The 19,383-nt window shown below is 40.1% G+C and overlaps 1 protein-coding gene across 2 annotated transcripts; it reads right to left on the bottom strand.

Annotated features, from left to right (window-relative positions):
* Positions 1 to 429: 429 nt before the first annotated feature.
* LOC110068440 (uncharacterized) lies at positions 430 to 18,077 on the bottom strand. Of its 2 annotated transcripts, XM_089286338.1 has the most exons (21): positions 17,312 to 18,077; positions 15,211 to 15,258; positions 14,931 to 15,074; positions 14,458 to 14,685; positions 13,010 to 13,752; positions 12,271 to 12,439; positions 11,217 to 11,945; positions 10,648 to 10,883; positions 9,931 to 10,081; positions 9,304 to 9,365; positions 8,996 to 9,035; positions 7,699 to 7,758; positions 7,511 to 7,570; positions 6,943 to 6,986; positions 6,354 to 6,413; positions 5,591 to 5,728; positions 5,201 to 5,380; positions 4,702 to 4,811; positions 4,231 to 4,387; positions 3,406 to 3,551; positions 430 to 3,027 (listed from the first exon to the last, which is right to left on the bottom strand). In XM_089286338.1, the coding sequence occupies exons 1-21, from the start codon at positions 17,361 to 17,363 to the stop codon at positions 1,911 to 1,913; spliced, it is 4,674 nt and encodes a 1,557-aa protein (XP_089142464.1). In that variant the 5' UTR covers positions 17,364 to 18,077; the 3' UTR covers positions 430 to 1,910. The 2 variants fall into 2 exon arrangements, with proteins under 2 accessions (XP_089142464.1, XP_089142465.1); XM_089286339.1 differs by lacking the exon at positions 7,699 to 7,758.
* Positions 18,078 to 19,383: the final 1,306 nt, after the last annotated feature.

The raw sequence follows: 19,383 nt of genomic DNA on the forward strand, positions 1-19,383 counted from the left end.
CTGTCCAATATAACCGTTCCGTTAACTATGATGGATTATGTACGGCTGAAGAGTGGTGTGTCAGTCATGTGTTTTAAGTACTTCATCTCGATGGACCTCGATGGTTTTGTTGATGTAATCGCTTGTTGATGCATGGCGTTCACAAGCATGCATTTGTGCAGCCCGTTATTTATAGTAGTTTGCAAAACTGCTGAGTAAAGACGGAATCGTGCAGGAAATGTGTCGCTTTTTTGTGTCAAATGTGCTGTCATTGGCGAATATTTTTCTAATCGATGTATGAGGTTGGGATACATCCTGATAGCAGGAATGTGCTGTCATTCGCGAATATACATCACGATAACAGGAACGAGTTAATTGCAGTATCTTTCGAAGGCTTGTGTGCGTGTAGTGATATATATATGTTTTAACCAAATAGAAACTAATCAAGACTTCAAACTAGAACCTACTTTATTCATCGTGATACCCGATCCACCGGTCGATGATCAGCTGGTGTGAACCGATGTCCAGCCAAATACAAATTTTATAACAAAATAACTAATAAAAATAATAACATTTATTACACCAATTAAACACTGTAAAGTCAAAAGATCTGTTTTCAGCCCCGCCAAAGTTCCAATTTCACCCAGGAGACCGAACGTCTGATGCAGCCTGTCGTTAAGTTGTTTGAGGTACAGTTTAATTCATGGGTCAAAGAACTATTTCAGCCCAGCCTGGAATGCAGCCCAGGGACATTGCGACCAGGCTATTGCGACCTTAATAGCCAAGTCAGATCCTATGAAGGCTCTGTATTTTACCCGTCCAAACGGCCCCAATTTGGCGGCTAAAGCAGATCTTTTGAATTTACAGTAATGTATTCCATAAAGAATATGACATAATCATCTAATGTTATCTTCTCGTGTTGATGCTGGTTGATGGTATATCTCACGAGTGAACACGGCGAACGAGTGATAGATACTATGTAACATTAAGTTTATTGCATAAATATCGATGAAACATCCAAATCTTAGTGATGTCAGTTTCTTTTCCATTTTAAAAGCGTGTACCGAAAACAGTAGTAACGTTCACGCTTGCTCCTCAATTGGGTTTCCAATTGTACCTGACTAATTGTAAAATTCATCAAAAAAATACAGTATCAAAATATCTTCCACTATTAAAACGAGAAAAAAATGATACACCACTGAACTATAATATTTTCAACTAAGTAAACCAAACATCTCATCACATTTTGCTTAGCGAATGTATAAGGATACATTAATAAAGTGAGAGACGAGGTCATGCATATACTCTAACAAAAATAATCTATTGTAAAATTAGGTTAAAATTCACTGTAATGAAAAAATTCCTTTTTTTTTTTAAATATAAAATACGCATATGGGACCGACCTCAACACTTTTCCAGTGTATATATGCCGAGATACACGGCTGATTCAGTGACTCACTCGACTAATTAACAATGTAAATAAAGTGTGTTGGGGCACGAACAAATATATATATATCCTTTTCTAACGACTCAGAACATCAGAACTAATTGTACAGTCCATTAATTGGCATTTAATGCCCGTTTTGGAGACTTGCGACTTATGAGTTATGTACAGCAATGCTAAGCACCTGGGTTAAGTAACAATTCCTTGTGAAGATTCACGAAAATATTCTTCATGAAGTCAGCAAATTAAATCAGTTGCACGATAGAATCATCCAAGGTTGTCTCCCTATTGGCTTATTGAATTATACACTCAATTTTAAAACTCTCCTCGAGTAAATAACAAAATAGCTCTCTCTATATGTACCTCTCCTAGAGTAAATAACAAAATAGCTCTCTCTATATGTACGTACTACACAGTCGGTCACGTTTATATTATTTGTTTATGATCATGATGTTCTAATTTGATCATTGTATCACACCTGGCAGCCTCAAACATAAAATGTTACCTCCAATTTAGGATCATTTAGCCACGAAGGTGCTATGGGATTTCGGTCTGAAACTCCAGCACTGTTTTTGTTGGCGATATCATGAAGCGCATGACCCAGCTGTGGGGACGTTTCTTGTTCTTGGTAGGGAGTTTCCATGTGGGGCTGCCCAGTTTCCGTACCCAGCAGGGACCTTGTACCAGTAACCCCGTCTACCTTCTCCTGCACGTTTGCATAGAGGTGATCGCCCTGTGGCACCAACTGGTCTGGAACCGTGGGATGCGTACTTGCCCAAAACGCGGCATTCTGATACAAGCACACCGATGAATTGCCGTCCACGGCTTCATACTCATCAAGGCATACTTCCTGTTTTGGGGTAAATCCAGTGCCTTCATCCGCGGAAGTATGGCCTTGATCCAGAATGTACAGCGCATTTTCGTAAGCTACACGAGGTTTATCGTAGTTTGGGATAGATTCGGCGTCTTCAACCCGCGAGGCCCCTTCTTGATCAGAACTGAACGCAGTGTTGCTGTACTCTACAACGCGCTTTTTAATCTTTGTCGCTTGAGAATAAGTGGCTTCTTGTGCTGTCCTGGAAACACCTTCAGCTTGGTATATCTCGGTGTGACTTCTCTTGCTCCCAGATCCCTCGGTTAGGCCCTGATTGGAGGAATGGTGTTCAGTTTCACTACGTTGTTCAGCTTCCATTGCAGCTGGACTCAAGTAGCCTGATTCATTACTGAATGGTTCCCGAGGTTCTTGGTTAATTGTCATAAGTTTGTGATCTCTTTCCACTGGATTAGGACTAATGTAGGCAGCTTCGTAATTCGAGCTTATGTCCAAACGCTCGTCCGCTTCAGAGTTTCCAACTTTCGGACAACGTGAGTAATTATCGTCTTCGTCGTCCCTTACGGTTACGGAAGGAACGTCGACGTATTTGTACATGTGCTTGGTAAAGAACTCGTCTGAGCACATCTTCTCGATGACTTCCTTGGAGGGGTGATTCTTCATATCTGTTACATGACAAGCATCCTCTGTCTGACAGATAGTTAAGTCTGGCCATTCACTTTCGTCGTGACTTTTCAGCCAGGATCTCATTATCCAGGACGTCATTGGCTCCCTTAACAAACGGAGAAGTAATATCAATATATAGTACTTGTCATGTCTGTCTTCTCTGACTTGTTGTAACTCAGCGACTGCTTATTCCTGATATACTGAATCATACTTGGTTACATTGAAATTAAACTAAATTTGTGCCTCAAGTGGTGTCTCCTAGTTTAAATTCTCCATTTGTCTAAGCATCGAAAACTCGATTCTCAAAAACTTCGCTTGCCGACTTTCATTTACCGAGCAACATGGTAATGAGATGATCTTAGATAACACTTGCTTATTTTAGGGTTATTTAATGTCATCTCCACTGAATACGTTTTTATTCTTAATATTAACTGATGATACTGCTTGCGTCGATTTTACTCCCTTTAAAAGAGTTAAAACGTACCTGCTCGTGAGGCAATCAAAGATGGCGAGAGCGGGTGGTCTCTGCACGGATTCATATGCCCAACATTGATGCATTAGGATATATACCCAGTCTGGACAGCCCTCAGGTTTGCTCAGCGGTCCGTGGTGTCTTATATGAGGCAGAATCTGAAATATGGATCTTACACATTTAGTTTGAAGTAATTCAGGAGAAATAAATGAATGTTTTACAACACAGTGATCAGAATTTGCTTGGAGTTTAATTGCTCTTTATCCAGTAAGCGAATGTGGAGTTGCCGCGGCTTCACGGTTAAGGCGCTCGCCTCCGGATCAAGTGGTCCGGGTTCGCGCCCTGACTGGAGATATTGTGTTGTGTTCTTGACTCTCACAGTGCCTCTCTCCGCCCAGGTGTACAAATGGTTACCGGTGAATTTAATGCTGGGTGTAACCCTGCGATGGACTAGCATCTTATCAAGGGAGGAGTAGAAATACGCCGAGCGCTGGCCTGGTGGGCCACTTGGCTTGTACGCAGGCTTTACACACAGAATCCCGACATCCTAGATCAGATCTCTTGGGCAAGTGAGGATATTTTCCTTTTTAACTGTTAGATATATAAGTAACTAAACTATTTTTATCGTTTTAGGTATTTAGCAATTGCTTTTCCGCCTTGGTTCTGTTTTCTTTAGTCCTATACACTTCCCTAACCCACTCTTAATCGTTCCCGTCCTGAGAGTAGCAGTGGCCATCAAAACGTTGCCTTCGAGGGCTTGGACGTAACTAATGATCATCAAACTCTGCCTATCGTAAAAATTGTTTAGAATGCATTGAGTAAAGCCCTAGAATTTACCTCATGTCTTTCAAGATCAAAGAACGGCACTGAGAGGTCTCGCGGCCCATCTTGTCCAGTTGTGAACGATGTGTACAATTCCCAAGCAAGAATTCCAAATGCCCAAACATCACTGGCATGCGTGTAATGCCCATCTAAGATTACCTCTGGTGCACTCCTGTAGAAAAGGTGTATTATATTATTAGTGCAGGCTAGGGGCATATCATTTCTCCGGCAGTTTGTAAAGTTTTCAAAATCCCCTAGCAAGTTAATTGAACAAACGACAACATATATTCAATACACCTCTGTATATGCAAAAATAGTGTCTCGGCTGGTGCTAAAATCAAACAGTAACCGGCTGAACTGGTTAGCCTTGAATGGAACGAAATACTTGTGAACATTGTAAGCTGTGATTAACCGACATCCTTCATATAAGACTACTTATCAAACAGTCTTGATACTAAGCAAAGCATGGGGCTTTAAGGTACTCACCAGCGAGTAGCATCAGGTGGCATGGCAGATTCTACCACGCATGAAGTACTGGTTACTTCATAAGCGCTCATATAAAGAGGCTTAGAGCGACCCAGACGACCAACCTGGACCTGGACAGAACAAAAGGGAAGGTTGAGCTCACTTTTTCTGCCGACACGTGCTGATTGTATTGACAGTTGAACTTTGACGAGTTTAGAAAATACTGCTGTTAACAAGCATGTTTTTCTCCAAAAGTACACTACTTGCAGAAAACGTTGGAGGTTAAAATATCGGACGTTTCATTTTCGGGCATTTTTTTTGTCTCATTTCGAAACAAAATTTCGGAAAAAATGTGTACTGTTTCAGTATCGAACCAATTCTGCTAACCTGTCGTGATGTGTTTTGTGTCATTACTATTTTCATGACCTCAGAGCTTGATTTGATATATACCGTTATTGACATGAAATATCAAGTGAATGATTACCACTACCATGTCGTTATTACATTGTCATGTACTGACCTTGTCTGGCGCTATCACGCTCACGTGTTCAGCGCTGAGGTCTCCGTGTACGATGTGATTCACATGAAGATAGTGTAGAGCAGACGCCACTTGAGACAGAAAGGTGACTATGTCACCAATTCGGCATCTCTTGTCAAGAACATATTCCTTCAGGTTACCAAGAGGGGCATCTTTTGAGGTCTGAAAAAAAGAAAAACTTACTTTTCATTTCTTAGACCTCTCCGGCACTCGTGTCGAGACGATTAAAATGATTATCAAAGACTGTAAAGTTACTGTTTTCCTTAGAGAAGTTGCTCAAGGAAATAATTTAAGCTCGATTTCAAACTGAAGTTAAAGGAAGTTACAGAACGTTCCTATATTATACCTGAGGGTAGCTATAATCGTACTTACAATTTCCACGGTTGGACTGTGCGAATCCAAATTATGTATCTTCCAGATCGGGACAAGATTTGGATTTTTAAGAGCGAGAAGTCTTTTCAGATGTTGAACATCTCCCTTTGTAATATTCTCACGTACCACAGGCATGCCCTAAAATTGAAAACACTGCAAGTTATAATAATTCAGCATGCATTTTTAACTACTTGTTAACCGAGAGTGAGGTCTTTACGGGAAGATCTCAAACAGAGACGTTGCCCTATTACGGTAAGGCCGAGGTTTGAGAGGCTTTGTCTGTGGAAGCCCGTTATCGGCCCGTGAGCATTACGGGAGAATAATGTCCTAGAATTACCAGAATTAGCCGATCCAATTATCGGCTACAAACTCGAGCCATATCATAAGTCTACTTCATAACTAAAAATTGATTAATTATTTCCTGATTTCGACAGTTTGCTTTTGACAATACATTGATTTTGTGAGAAATAACGTATTGAGCGCTTAGAGAAACAGTTTGAGACCGCATAATTATTATCTTTGAAGATCACGTTATTATTATAACTGATTACAACTATATAAGCTCTAGTAGCTGCAAACTCTTTCCCTTTGCTGATTTGGATTAATTTTCATAGTACTAGCTACAAAAGAAGTTTATTTCCCTTTTGGTCCCTCGGCGTTCTTTCGCAGCTTTTTTTTTTCTCTTCTCAGCTTTCTCAGTACAGACACCTTCTGATCTTTAAGTAGCTTTACATGATAGATTCATGATAATAGACACACCAACCTGAAACATTTGTCTTTTGGGAAAATCATCACGTTCTGACAATGTACCATCCAAATCTTTCTACGATGTCCAAAATACAAAAAGAAATATGTTCAGTCAGTAAACTTTATCTATATCCACACATGTCCAATATACACAAACAGATACCAATCGACAAAACACCCTCACCAATCGTACCATCAGTAAATGATCACCATTCGTCGAAGTCGCCTTGCCATTAGTACAAATTGGTACGAATGGAAAGCTCCTCAGTCGATTGGTATTTTTACAATAACTGTCTAATTTATCCCGCGCCGATTAGCTTGATACCACACGTGTAGGCTTGGAGTTCTTATTAACTTATAACCGAAGTGCACTCTTGGAGGTTTACAGGGGGATACGGAGGGAAGAAAGTTCGTGCACCTTCGGATGTCTGCGTTCTCTCACTCTGCAGTTTCTTTATTTTTGCCTGAAATTTTTAAGTATATATATTATATCCCATTAAATTCTACTTAAGTTTCTTTTCAGGTGTGGAGGAGTAAACGTATAGAACAAATGTGCCCCCAAAAAATTAATTACAAGTAGCTTTGAAAATAGGGCGACATTTTACCTCCGTTTCCTTGCTCAAGTGCCAGGGGCGGTCATCGTTAAGTTCTGAAATAATAGAGAAGTATAAGCTGCATACACAACTAAGGCTACACGCAACCATCAAGTAATTGCAGGGCATTTAGATGCACATCTCTGAAAATCAATAGCCAGTTTGTGTTACTACTGATCATAGTTCGTCGAATTGCATGTGAATTGTGAAATCAATCAATCAATCAATCAATCAATTAGTAGATCAGTCAGTCAATCAGTCAGTCAGTCAGTCAGTCAGTCAGTCATTCGGTCAGTCAGTTATTCAGTCAGTCCGTCAGTCAGTCAGTCAGTCAGTTAGTCAGTCAGTCAGTCAGTCAGTCAGTCAATCAGTCACTTTATCTGTAGTGACTGAAAAGAAGAAGGAAAGGGTTTTTCCATTTTGATCATAGCTCGTTGTAAAATTGTGAAATCAATCAATTAATCAGTTAGTCAGTCAGTCAGTCAGTTAATTATAAATCAGTCACTTTATTTGTAGTGTTAAGCATTATTATAAACAATAGCTTTTCTGATTTGGCACTGAAGAAATCAAATCGTCTTACCATATGGCGTTTCTTGGTGGTCCTCTATTGACTGGAGGGGGAGCTGTTCGTAAGTCAGGTCTGATAAGACAGAAAAGAAAGTTAGATGTGAGGCTAAAATTAGTTAAAATGTGAGACTTTGGTTTTGTTGTCAGTAGGTATAAAGTTTCTATGAGTCCCAAGACACTGAAGAAATCAAATCGTTTTACCATATGTCGCCTCTTGGTCCTCTTCGATTGATCGGTAGTTGCAGTCTTCGTAAGCCAGGTCTGATAAAACAGAGAGGGAAGTTAGATCAAAATGTGAGGTTTGGTAAACCTGGCTTCATTGTGAGGTAAAAAGTTTCAATCAGGCCCTTAATTCTCCACTTGAGAAATGATGTTGGTAGACAGTGAAAAAGTTTCTACTACCCCAGATCTCATTGTAGCCTTAAGATTTGCCCAAATTAATGGGCCATTTCTTAGTTGTCTTTTGCCTCTGTTTCAAAACGAGCCCTCTTTCGAAACTGTTTTTGATCTGCGTGCAGAGGACGTGCAGAGCACTCGTTTTGACACAGGCTGAGGCAAAAGCCAAATGGTCTTTTGACTGGGTAACCAAACATTTCGTGTCTGGTCAAAAAGTTGGGATTTGTCTTTAGCCAACACAGCTGAAACCTTCAAAAGCAGGCAAGGATTTCCTCGATCTCGAGCTTGCCATTATCGTAAAATTTGAAATGACAAAAACATGAGTCACAAATACAATCCTGAAAATTCAAAACGATGTTATTAAGTTTATTAAACAATTAGATCGAGATTTCTACCGCGTGATAGTTGACGAGGGCGCAGTCCGAGTCAGCTATCACGCATAGAAATCGAGAGCGAATAATCTAATAGTTTTAGTATAAATCCACTAGTCGTTCAAAAGTTGATCTAAATCCTCTTCACAGACACTTCGAAAACGCCAAGACGCGACCGTCATTTTGTTAACAAGGGCACACTGCTACGCTACTCACTATCTATCACAGAATAGATAGTGAGTAGCGTAGCCAATCAGAGAGCGGCATTCGTGATAGAACGCTAGTAGATATATACTAACAAGAATTAGCAGAATTCTACTAATATATTAATGTAAATGCTGTAATCTGATTGACTGAGCCATTGAACACTATCAGCCATTAGTGTGCAGTGGCTGGAGGTCGTCTAGGAAATGGCGACGCTTTTTTCGTTTTCCTAAAGATTTGGAGGAAAATTTTGATGCAAATGGATAATTAAGTTCTTGAGAAGTCTAAACGAAGGACATTTACGGTTTCTTGACTTTTAAAAAAAATTGAATCTCGATTTCTATGAGGTGATAGTTGATTCGGCCTTCTGCCTCATCAACTATCACCTCATAGAAATCTCGAGCTCATAATCTAATTGTTAAATGTTTTATGCTGACTCAGTCGTCGGTTGGACTGAAGCCTAAACAACCTCACAAAAGCAGTTAACCTGAAAAAAATGAACCTCAATGTATGACAAAAGTTATTACCTGAAACAGAGCTGTATATGTCTTCCGCATTTCCAATGCTCTGTGCGACAAAAGCAAAGCACTTATAAGACATTGTTGTAACTAAAAGCATTTTATGAAAGTTGTTTCCTTACTTTCGCAACTCTAGATTTCGGACCAATAAGTGTAGATTAATTTGGCGAACAATTTGACGTATTTTTCATTCAGCAGTCAGTTTAAAAATAACAGTAAGTGGCTTTCACGTTATGTTGTTTCTTTTCCTTTTAGACGATATTTATATTCCCGAACAAAAAATGGATCTTGAAAAAATGAGATAAAGGAAGCCTTACAGAGCTTTCGTAAGTGACGTGATTATCCAGGGAAGGTGGATCGGGCCGTGGTGGCTCTTCATCTATAACAAAAGATGAGTAAATAGTGGATGAGGCACTGCTTTCTTTTCTTTTTTTTTTTAACATTTTTATGAACAGAATAGAATATCAACAGGAAAAATCAAGAGAAGATGAATCTATTTAAAATAATGATACTTTGCAAAGTCGACTAGTGAGGAAAAAACATAATCAGGGGATATTGCATATATGGATGTTTGTATCTCAAAGCACGACAAATTTAACTCGGTAAGAGAATTTAATAATCTAGCTTTGAAAGCATCGTGGCAATTTCGGTCTTGCTTCACGGGTGATTGACGATTTTTCGTGCATAGATTCGATTGGGGCATTGTATGAGATTTAATACAGTTTGCACTGTCCAGCAATCCAGTTAAAGCTTAAAATTTAAAGTACAACATTGAACCTACCCTTATCTTTTGAGATTCTCTTCATAAGCAAGGGCGCAATCCATTTATCTCCAAGTAGTTGGTAGAGTGATACTTTACAGGTCTACATCGTAATTGAACTCATATGACCTATCCTATGTGAAAGTATGACACATTAAAAGAGGAAAATAATATGCACAAGTACCTGCATTTTCATGCATTTCGATAAGCCTTGCTTTGACATCAAATAATTTGGGTCGTCTATGTCGCAGGAGCTCACAGCACTGCATCATCAGCTCATACTCCTTTTCTTCAAAACACTGCTCAAAACGCAGTACCTCTTTGCGGTTCTTAATCTATAAAGTATTGAAACATTAGTGTTAGTTGTATCCCTTTGCAAAAATTATAGCTTCCGATTAATTCCAAGGGTGGATTCAGGAAGGTTGGGGAAAAAGCACTAGAATAAATAGAATAGTTGTTTTAATTCAAAACTAGATTAAAATGTATCTATAGGAAATACAATATCTTATTTTATAAAGTAACCTTTTCAAATTATTTCGGAAGGTATGCCTCCGACGTCCGGTGACCTTCGAGGGTTGGAGACTTTTGCTTTCCCTTCTTGCACTAACAAGAGTTCCCCCTCCTCAGCTATCATTTTATAAACTCAGAATCGTCGTTCTTTGATTCCTATTTCTCCAGTTACTATCGTTAACTTAACTTGCAAACATGTTTGGCAAAATGTTAAGAGCATCAAACTTATAACTGTGATCCTCGTGCCTTGAAATTCATTTACAAACACACCATCTTGAAAACCAATCGCAGCCTAATGGATTTCATAAATTTGCAATTGCCTAATCTAATGTTCAGAATGTACCCGTGAAGTGCATTAATTCCTCCACTGGAATGCACTTTCCCAACTTACACACAGAGAAACCTCTTCATCCTTCCCGACGTGTCTGTAAGGGAGGCATCCATAAGTGAGCACCTCGTACATCAGCATCCCAAAGGCCCACACATCAGAGGCAGTGGAATAACGGTGCTCCAAAAGACACTCTGGTGCTTGCCATCTCATCGGCAGCTCCTCAGCTGTCGTGCTGATAAATTCTGGTAGACCATCATCCACTGAACAATAGCTATACAGTGAATCCGGATCTTCAGCTGGAAGTAAAATAATATGACTGACTGCTCGTTTGGAGATTACTTTTCAATGTCGCAGTGACTTGGGGGAGATAAGGGTTATTGCTGTTGAGATTAACTGAGTAAAGGAGGGGTGAACCCGCTTAAGCTAGGACTTCGTCGCTAGTACGAACCTCTGGCACTCAGGGTTTGGCTGCACTGCACTTTTACTGGGTCATTTGTACGGTATTCAAAGAAAGAGCATCTACCTCCGAATTTTATTGAAATGCTGCAAAATTCCTTGTATTTGCTTCCACGGTGACTTTACTTTCGTTATCTGAGTAATTATTTTTATTATACATTCTGGGCTCTTACTTTGGTTCGTAAGCTGCTGTAAGGATTGCATCCCACTCAATTTGCAGACATAGTTGTCACCCACAAGCACGTTTGCTGCCATGACAGCGCGGTGTACGAAGTCCAACTTCTCTAAGTACAACAGAGCGTCGGCTATGTTTACGAGCATCCTAAGAAGTTGGACTGGTTGGAGACGAGGACTGTTTTCCCGGGATCGCCAGACAAACTGCAAAAGATTTCCCCATTTTTCAAATGCTGTGATAATATGGTACGGCAAATTTTTCGTGTCGTAGCCTAGGAGAACAATAATGTTTGGGTGTCGAGATTCGTTTAACATTCTCAGGCAATCGGCTTCTCTGATTAGCCTCTCTCTAGCGTTGGTAGAGGGATTGTCCTCCAGAAGGTGCTGCTTCCTGACAAACAGGACTTTTACGGCCACTTTCTTTCTTTGGAACATCCCATGCTTGACAAAGCAACCCGAGCTTTGGCTTACTATTGTTTGGTTGATTTCCAGTGTCGGTGTCCTGTACATGGAGGACAGGTGTTTGATGTGAAGGTCTTCGGGAAGGTCGTGCTGCAAATTTTGGTTTTTGGATAGACAATGAACCAAAAACGTCCTTATTTCTTTATCAGGACAGAGAAGCACTTCTGAAGATCGCCGCTGAAGAAATGCACGACATTCCGGCCTTCTCTGCACTTTTGTATCTTTAAGGAGATTCACTAAGCATCCACCTGCTTCCGTCCTCATTTCTGAATCGTAGCAGGAAAAGCGAAAGACACATGAAAAGTCACAAAGGCTCATGACACCACTAAGATGATTTTTGACTTATGATTTTAGCAGAAAATTGTGTAAGCTCGTGAAATGAATTACACTGAAAAAAACCAATGTGTTCTAATTTCTATTCCAAACATACACCACGTACCCATTTTGTTTTTTTAAAACACATGGGGTGACATGTCTGAGATCATGCTTTCTATTCTTGTTGAACGAACTACTTGAGTGGAACTTGAAGCTTCTGTCTCTAATTCAATTTAACAGCCTTTGATTTTATTGATTTAGGAAAGTTCGGCCCACCTTTCGTTGCGTTGTTCATCGCAATATCTGATAAAATCGACGCTGCTAACAAACAAAACCTCCAGTCATCTCCACCACCTCTCTTTAAATACGTTTCCACGAGAAGTCTGAAAAGTTTCATGGCCCGTCTCTCAGTCTCCATTTGTGGAACAGGACGCTCACAGTATACCTGAGTGGAGCATGCATTTAATCAATTATCGATAAGTAAATGAGCTCATTACTTAATTGGTGCTCCTCTTGGCTCTCGTTTCCGTCAGAAACAAGCAGCGAATGGTAGCTAAAAAGGCAGCTTGATGATCTGAGTTTTAAGTTGATGCCAATGAAAAAAATAAAGGGCTTTGCGTTGATTGAAAGGCAAACTTGTCCAAGTACATCTAAGTTTTAATTGTAGGGATATGAATGTTCTTAGGCCTGTAATTTCTGAGAGTCCCCGAAACAGCAGCCACTCCGTTTAACTATAATAACTTTTAAATGGAATTTTCAGGGCGTCATTTCAGATTCCGAGAAAATTGGATATCAGGATTTTGGAGCCAATTGTGAAGATGACGACGATGTTTACTCATCAACAAAACAATTGTACTACGACGGAATTCGCGCCAACCTTAGATGGTTTTAGGCAAACCAATGCGGGCATTGATCAGATTTTTATCCAAAAACACTCGCATTGGTTTGAATTGTTGAAGCCCGGGCTCTCTAGACTAGTCAAAAAAAATTAAAAAGTCAAAAATCAAAGACTTACCTTCCCATGAAGATAAATCAAGATGCAGTGCAGATCAATCCACTTGCCATTCTTCTTGAGCCCTTGAAGAACCTTTAAATCGCCACTGGTGATTTTCCGGTTTGAGCAAAACTCTTGGCACTCGTCTAGCAACACTTTCAACTTATCTTCAGGTTTAAACAGACACGGAATTGCCTCCTGGATGAACTCTATCGAATATCGGAAATCATCCTTCTTTTTGTTGTTTAGCTGATCGCCAAATTGTTTCAGCTCTTTCTGTAGCTTTTTAAGATCTTGCTCAAGGGTGTCGATACGCAAATCCCCTTTTCGAACTTGCTGTATCACTAGCGAGGACAAAATACGGCTGTATACATAAAGTTTGAGTTCTCGTTCTGAGTGTCGGTCAGTTTTGAACAGTCCCTCGTGCGGGAGAATAGATGACCTTATAACGACTTCCACAACCAGCAAGTTCTCGTAGCAGCTATCAAAGTTGTCCTTGCAGATCAAATGAAGAAGCAGCTGAAGAGCTTGCCTAACGACTTTGGCGCTCTTTCTGCTGGAAGATATTCTGGCTAAGGTCTCGTAGATTTTCTCATTGGAAGAGGAGCATTTACCCCACGATTCTTCTTGATGCGGGAGAATTTCATGGAGTATGAAATCTTCTTTTTCCTCTTGAAGTGAACATGCGTTGTTGTCCATGTCACAAATGAATTTCACTGGGTTTTCGAGAAATTCTTCGATCGACCATTTAAACGTAGCGTCTCCTGAAATCGTTGTCAAAAAAAATAATGATCATAGATTGAAACTGTAATTGGAGTGTATATAAGATACATAAATGCTACGTGACTCGTAAGAGAGAAGAGTCTGGATGCGCAAACTGACTTATCATATTATTTCCATGATGGAATGTTATGACAAAATTAGATCTAAAAATCAGAAACAAGTATTTGGTATTTGATTTTATATCTATTTGAGCTAAAAGAGGGGCACCGTGGGAATCATGAATACATCTATGTTCAGGGTTTATCTTTTAACAGCCATTTAATTGAGAGCAACAAGGTCGACAAGTGGCTCAAAAGTTAACTGACAAATGAAAAATGCACTCTCCCACCCCCGAGACCCTCTTAAAGAGGCTGGACAGTATTATTGTCGTCGGCTGCCTTCGTACAAACTCGACTGTTTGCAAGTATCAATGCAGTCTTATTTGAAAAGTCAACAATCAAAAATTCCTCCACGCTTTACGATAAAAACGTTGAAAACGTTTAAGTTAGCGGATTAAATCCCGGTGGGTAAGCTACGCAGCAGTACTTTCGTTTGGGTCCGCTTATTGTGCTGTAAAACGTGGCTGCAACATTTTGGTCAGTTGATGAAACTCCTAGTTGGTGTAACCATTCGGATGACACTGAGACGGTTTTAGCAACTTTCATCTGACAGTATTTTAATGGACTTAAGATTAGTTTATGACTTACCTTTCCCGTAAAGAATGACTTTACTCGGCTTTGCATTCCACTTTTGTACTTTCTTTCCATCTCGCTGTTCACGGTTAATCAGGTAGTAGGAGCCTGGACAATTCTCACCGACTTCAATTATAGTTTCCTCCGATGTTCGGCGGCCATTTTCGGGGTTGACCTCTTTCGATGGGGAGTTGTCAGGAGGCTGTATTGCGCTTGTACTGGGCTGGTCAAGATTTTCGTCACCTGAATAATGAGAAGCATAAAGTCAACATTTGTAAACTGTTGATTTTTGCTTATCGTTACTTGAGATTTTACTTCGTTAATTAACATGTGTTGTTAAATACCAAATGTATGAAGTGGCCTTATGTCTATAATCAACTAAAATACTTAGCGATTATGGCCATGTATGGAGTTAGCGAGAAACAAACTATTTGACCTTGCATGTACAACGGTATGCTATCTCAGCGTTTACTACATCACACTTATACCTGTTGGATGACTATGAGGAGTACCCTTGATGATTGCTCTTTTCTTGCCAACAGCAACCGGACCACTGCATTTTACAACGTTGATAGTGCTGTACGTCTTCTTAACGACAGGTCTACGTCTTCCACGGCTTCCTGGATGTTCATCTGAAATATAAAATTAAAAAAAAAAAAAAATAGCTGGCTGTACTGATTGGACAAGGCTGCTCATTCCCGAAGAAACAAGGGCCATTGCTTTAGGAAATTTTTCGCTATTGCATGAACTCATATCAAACTTACTCACCCGAAATCTGCGAGGAAACGTCCGAACTTGAGTCATCAAAACTTGAACCTAAAGAGAGAAGTAAGCGCCAGAATTAGGATATAAAATTACAACGAAACACAACAAATAACTAATGGAAGAAAGAAGCCTCTCATCAGTCTGTTCATAGAGCGAAAACATTCACACAGGGAGCCCTCTCATGAAACTAGAGGACGAGAAAATGTCGGAAACTTATCTTGCTTTGTGGCAGCCATTTTGAATTTTAAATACGCGGTCAGGGATCTGGCGCGAGAATATTTGGAAACCGGTCCGAACTATGGCAAGACAGCGTCGAGATTCCGCATTACTTGGAAGACAATTTTTCTTAGAAACTAACGAAATAACTCAGCGAAAATACGAAAGGTGTGACTATTTATCTGTGCGCCTATTTTGCCTAAAGCTTTCCAGTTGTGCCATATTTTGGCGTCGTTCTGAAACGCTTGGTTTGGTTGCACCCGAGGTGGGGGACTCCCATGTAAAAAGGTCGGAGACACTCGTCGTCTCGCTCAGGGGTGTAAATCAAGGATTCTGGCCTCACTTAGTGTGTTCATTACGAAACGCCACTATTTTTAGCTTTCAAAGTATCTTTTAGGCTGCACTCGAAGAAATAATAATAAAAAACCCTCTTCTTTCGGTCTTTAAGCTCGATTTCTGCTGGTCTCTAGATTCTATAATTCAATTTTTTCGACGAGCATCCCCAGACTTTTCATATTGGAGTTCCCTTCCCCGGGGGTTGCATCTGTTTGCCAGTCGGCAGATCACGGAAGTAAAAATATTATCTTCCGCAATATATTGTCAGACCACAAAAGGCAACTCTTATCCTCGAATAACTGTACACTAGTAGACTGGAGGAGAAAGGGACAGACACAGATTGAACTATTTTCAAAGTGATCAAACCAAAATGATGTTTCAAGGCAAAGACGAAGAAAGAATTGCAAAGAAAGACGATGATTATTGTAGTTTGCCCCCTAGTTTGCTAATGAAGACGTCTGAAAGTCATTTAGCTTCACTCCTATGATAACCTCATGAAAATTGCTCCGCATTGTATATTGTTTTTCGAATACTGACTCGTGATTTTTGTTCATTTGTTTCAAATGCTCATCGCCGCCAGTGAAAATAAACAGACTCGCTTAACCATTTGAAGCTTACTCAAACTTGAACTACAAATGACGTCAATGATGGGTCACGGAATGAAAGAGCGGAAGTCTTAAGATAACCCCGGGTTTTTTCCCGTTTGTTGTTTTAAATCACATTAGAAAACAGTTAAGTACGATAAAATAGGCATATGCAAGTGTCTCGAACAAAGGCGTTTATCTCAGTCTTTAATCTGAAACGTGCTCAAACAACCAAGATTACAAAATCAATTTGATTTGTAAATTGTTTATTGCATGCTATTTTCTTGGTCACGGTACATTCAGGTGTGACAATATAGGTGTTTCTTTTTATTCCGGCAACCTACCTCAGGACCTGTCAATACTACAGTAGTTCAACTAGCTAAGCGCAGTTAAACATTATGGGTTCTAGTTTCATGATCTCGATAGTTTTACGATAGTTTCGCGATCCCGTAGTAAACCTACAAAGCGTGAAGTTCATACATGTCTGGCCTTGAGAAGTGTGTCCAATATGATGTTTGTTTGGAAACGAAACTGAGGAGAGCTGAAACCAGACAGCGAATCATTATACCTAAAAGTAGCTAATATAGTTATCAATATACCTAAAAGTTGCGTAGCCTAGCCTGCGTGGGTCTGCATGGTTTCCTTTGTAGCAGCAAAGCTGCATGTTTCTTGTTGTAACTCGTAGACAAGCAAATGAACTCCATATAATGAACACACTCAATGGCGTTTTTAATCTATCGGAATGCTACGGCTACAGAAGGTGTATCGCGGCTGTATTGCGGCGCGAATCCGACCAAGAGCTCTACTTTGGTATCAAGTGCTCTTTTAATTTGAAAGTTAGTTCTTCATCTCGCAAATCTCGCAGAGCGTATAGTCCCATGGTGACCAGCCTTATCTAAATCATTTTGCATAGCGTCGTTATCAAGTAGCGTTGGCTGATTACTTGATTCGAAAGCTATTTTACTTACCGTCTTCAGAAGACATAATCGCTAAGAAAGAGGAACGAGCATCGTTCAACATAAGACACAGATGGACAGGGGGAACGGGAGTTGGACACCTCTGCAGACAGGCAGTGCTTGCAAAAGACTACTTCTGAGTAATTAATTGCGGGGAAACCTCGTGACGTGTTACGGAATATTTGGGAAATGAGGTAGTGTCTATTACGAGACGTCACGCATAAAGTGGAATAAAAAGGTTGTGCACCTCTTACAGCTGTAAGAGCTAATTGATTGAAAAACCATTCTTACTACCGTCTGAAGACATCTTCTCTAAGTTAGGGGTACTAGGGTCATCCATGGACTGAAAAGAACGCGAATTCGACTGCTCCGCTTGCAGAAAGCTGCCAACCCCCAACTTACGATCAGTCACTGGCTCCCGGGCATTGATTATGGGCAGCTTGCCAATGACGCAACAGTTTAAGGTCGACACACGGAAGCTTACGCAGTGAGCTGGTAAATTTTTCTTTGGTTTCATTCAGGAGGCTAATCAGTTGCTATCAGAAAGAGTTTTTGTAAACCAGACCCAACCCAATGATAAACACATGTGGTAGACTCGGTAGACAGAACCGTAATGTTATAATCATTGTGTGGAACGTGTTTAACCAACCCAAGATTACAAATTCGGCGTAATTTGTTAATTGTTTACCGCTTGCCATTTTATTGGTCAGTAGGTGTGAAATTTTGTATTCCGATAACTTTCCTGTCAATACATGTAGTACAGTAGTACAGCTAGCTGAGCACAGTTTAAAATTATAGGTTCTAGTTCCACGATCTCAATAGTTTCACGATAGTTCCGCAATCTCACTGAACTCATATTAAACCTACGAAGCGTGAAGGTTCATATCTGGTTTTTAACAGTGTGTCCAATATAATGTTTGTTTGGAAACGAAACTGAGGAGAGCTGAAACCTGAACCGATATGCACAGATAAAAAGTTTAGAAGCCTAGCATGCGTGAGTTCTGCATGGTTTCCTTTGTACTCTCTTGCTATACCTCGCAGACATGCAAATGAACTCGATAATGAACACACTCAATGGCGTTTTCAGTCCATCGGAATGCTACGGCTAGTGAATGTGTATCGCTGCTGTATTGCGGCACAAATCCGGCCAAGAGCTCTACTTTGGTATCAAGTGCTCTTTTAATTTAAAAGTTAGTTCGTTATCTCGTAAACTGTAGTCTCAAGGTGACCAGCCTTATGTAAACTATTCTGCATAGCATCGTTATCAAGTATCGTAAGATAATTACTTGATTTGAAAGCTATTTCACTTACCGTCTTCTGAAGACATATCGCTAAGATAGAGGCACTAGCTTCGTCTCCACATTGGTTACAAACGCACAGGAATTTTACTCCTAGTCTCTGCCTGCCGAGACTGCTAAGGGCTATTTGCTGTTCATTGCTATTGTAGCGCTGTCATTAATTCCGGGGAATCCCCTCACGTGTTACGGAATATTTGGTAATTTGACGTGTTGTCTATTATGGATAGTCACGCAAGTATGGTAAAAGGTTTTACGTCTCTTACATTTGAAATCAGTTGACACCGTTCTTCGGTAGGATTATTTATAGTTACTACCAAATTATTAGAGACATATTTTCCCATGTGATCATATATAAGTTCTTTTACTGCAGATTAATGGTCCTGTAATAATGACTCAAACTCGATTTGGGTCAATAACTACAGTGTCTCAATTACACTGCAACACGGAATTGTCCAATTTGTTGATGGGCAGCTTGCCAGTTGCAAAACTGCGTCACTTAAAAGACATGCATGAAAACTAGGGAGGGGAGGGAGAATGAGGCTGCACTTCTCAGGTGACTAATTTCCTGAGATGAGGAAGCTGTCGAAGCTGGGATTTATTAAGGTTATTTCAAATGTCCCAGCGTCTACCATCAGTGAATATTAATCAGCCTCAGTCCCTCATATAGATGTAAAGACGCATTACCGTGACATGTACCGTGAATTCCCTAATAGCTAAATATGACATGTGACTTGGGCCACTTTGTTACACTGCTGAAGCGTCAAAATAATTGGATAACCGCTTCAT

The sequence above is a fragment of the Orbicella faveolata genome, unplaced genomic scaffold, assembly GCF_042242905.1.
Source record: "Orbicella faveolata isolate gen_17 unplaced genomic scaffold, um_ofav_v1 contig_14, whole genome shotgun sequence".
Lineage (NCBI taxonomy): Eukaryota > Metazoa > Cnidaria > Anthozoa > Scleractinia > Merulinidae > Orbicella > Orbicella faveolata.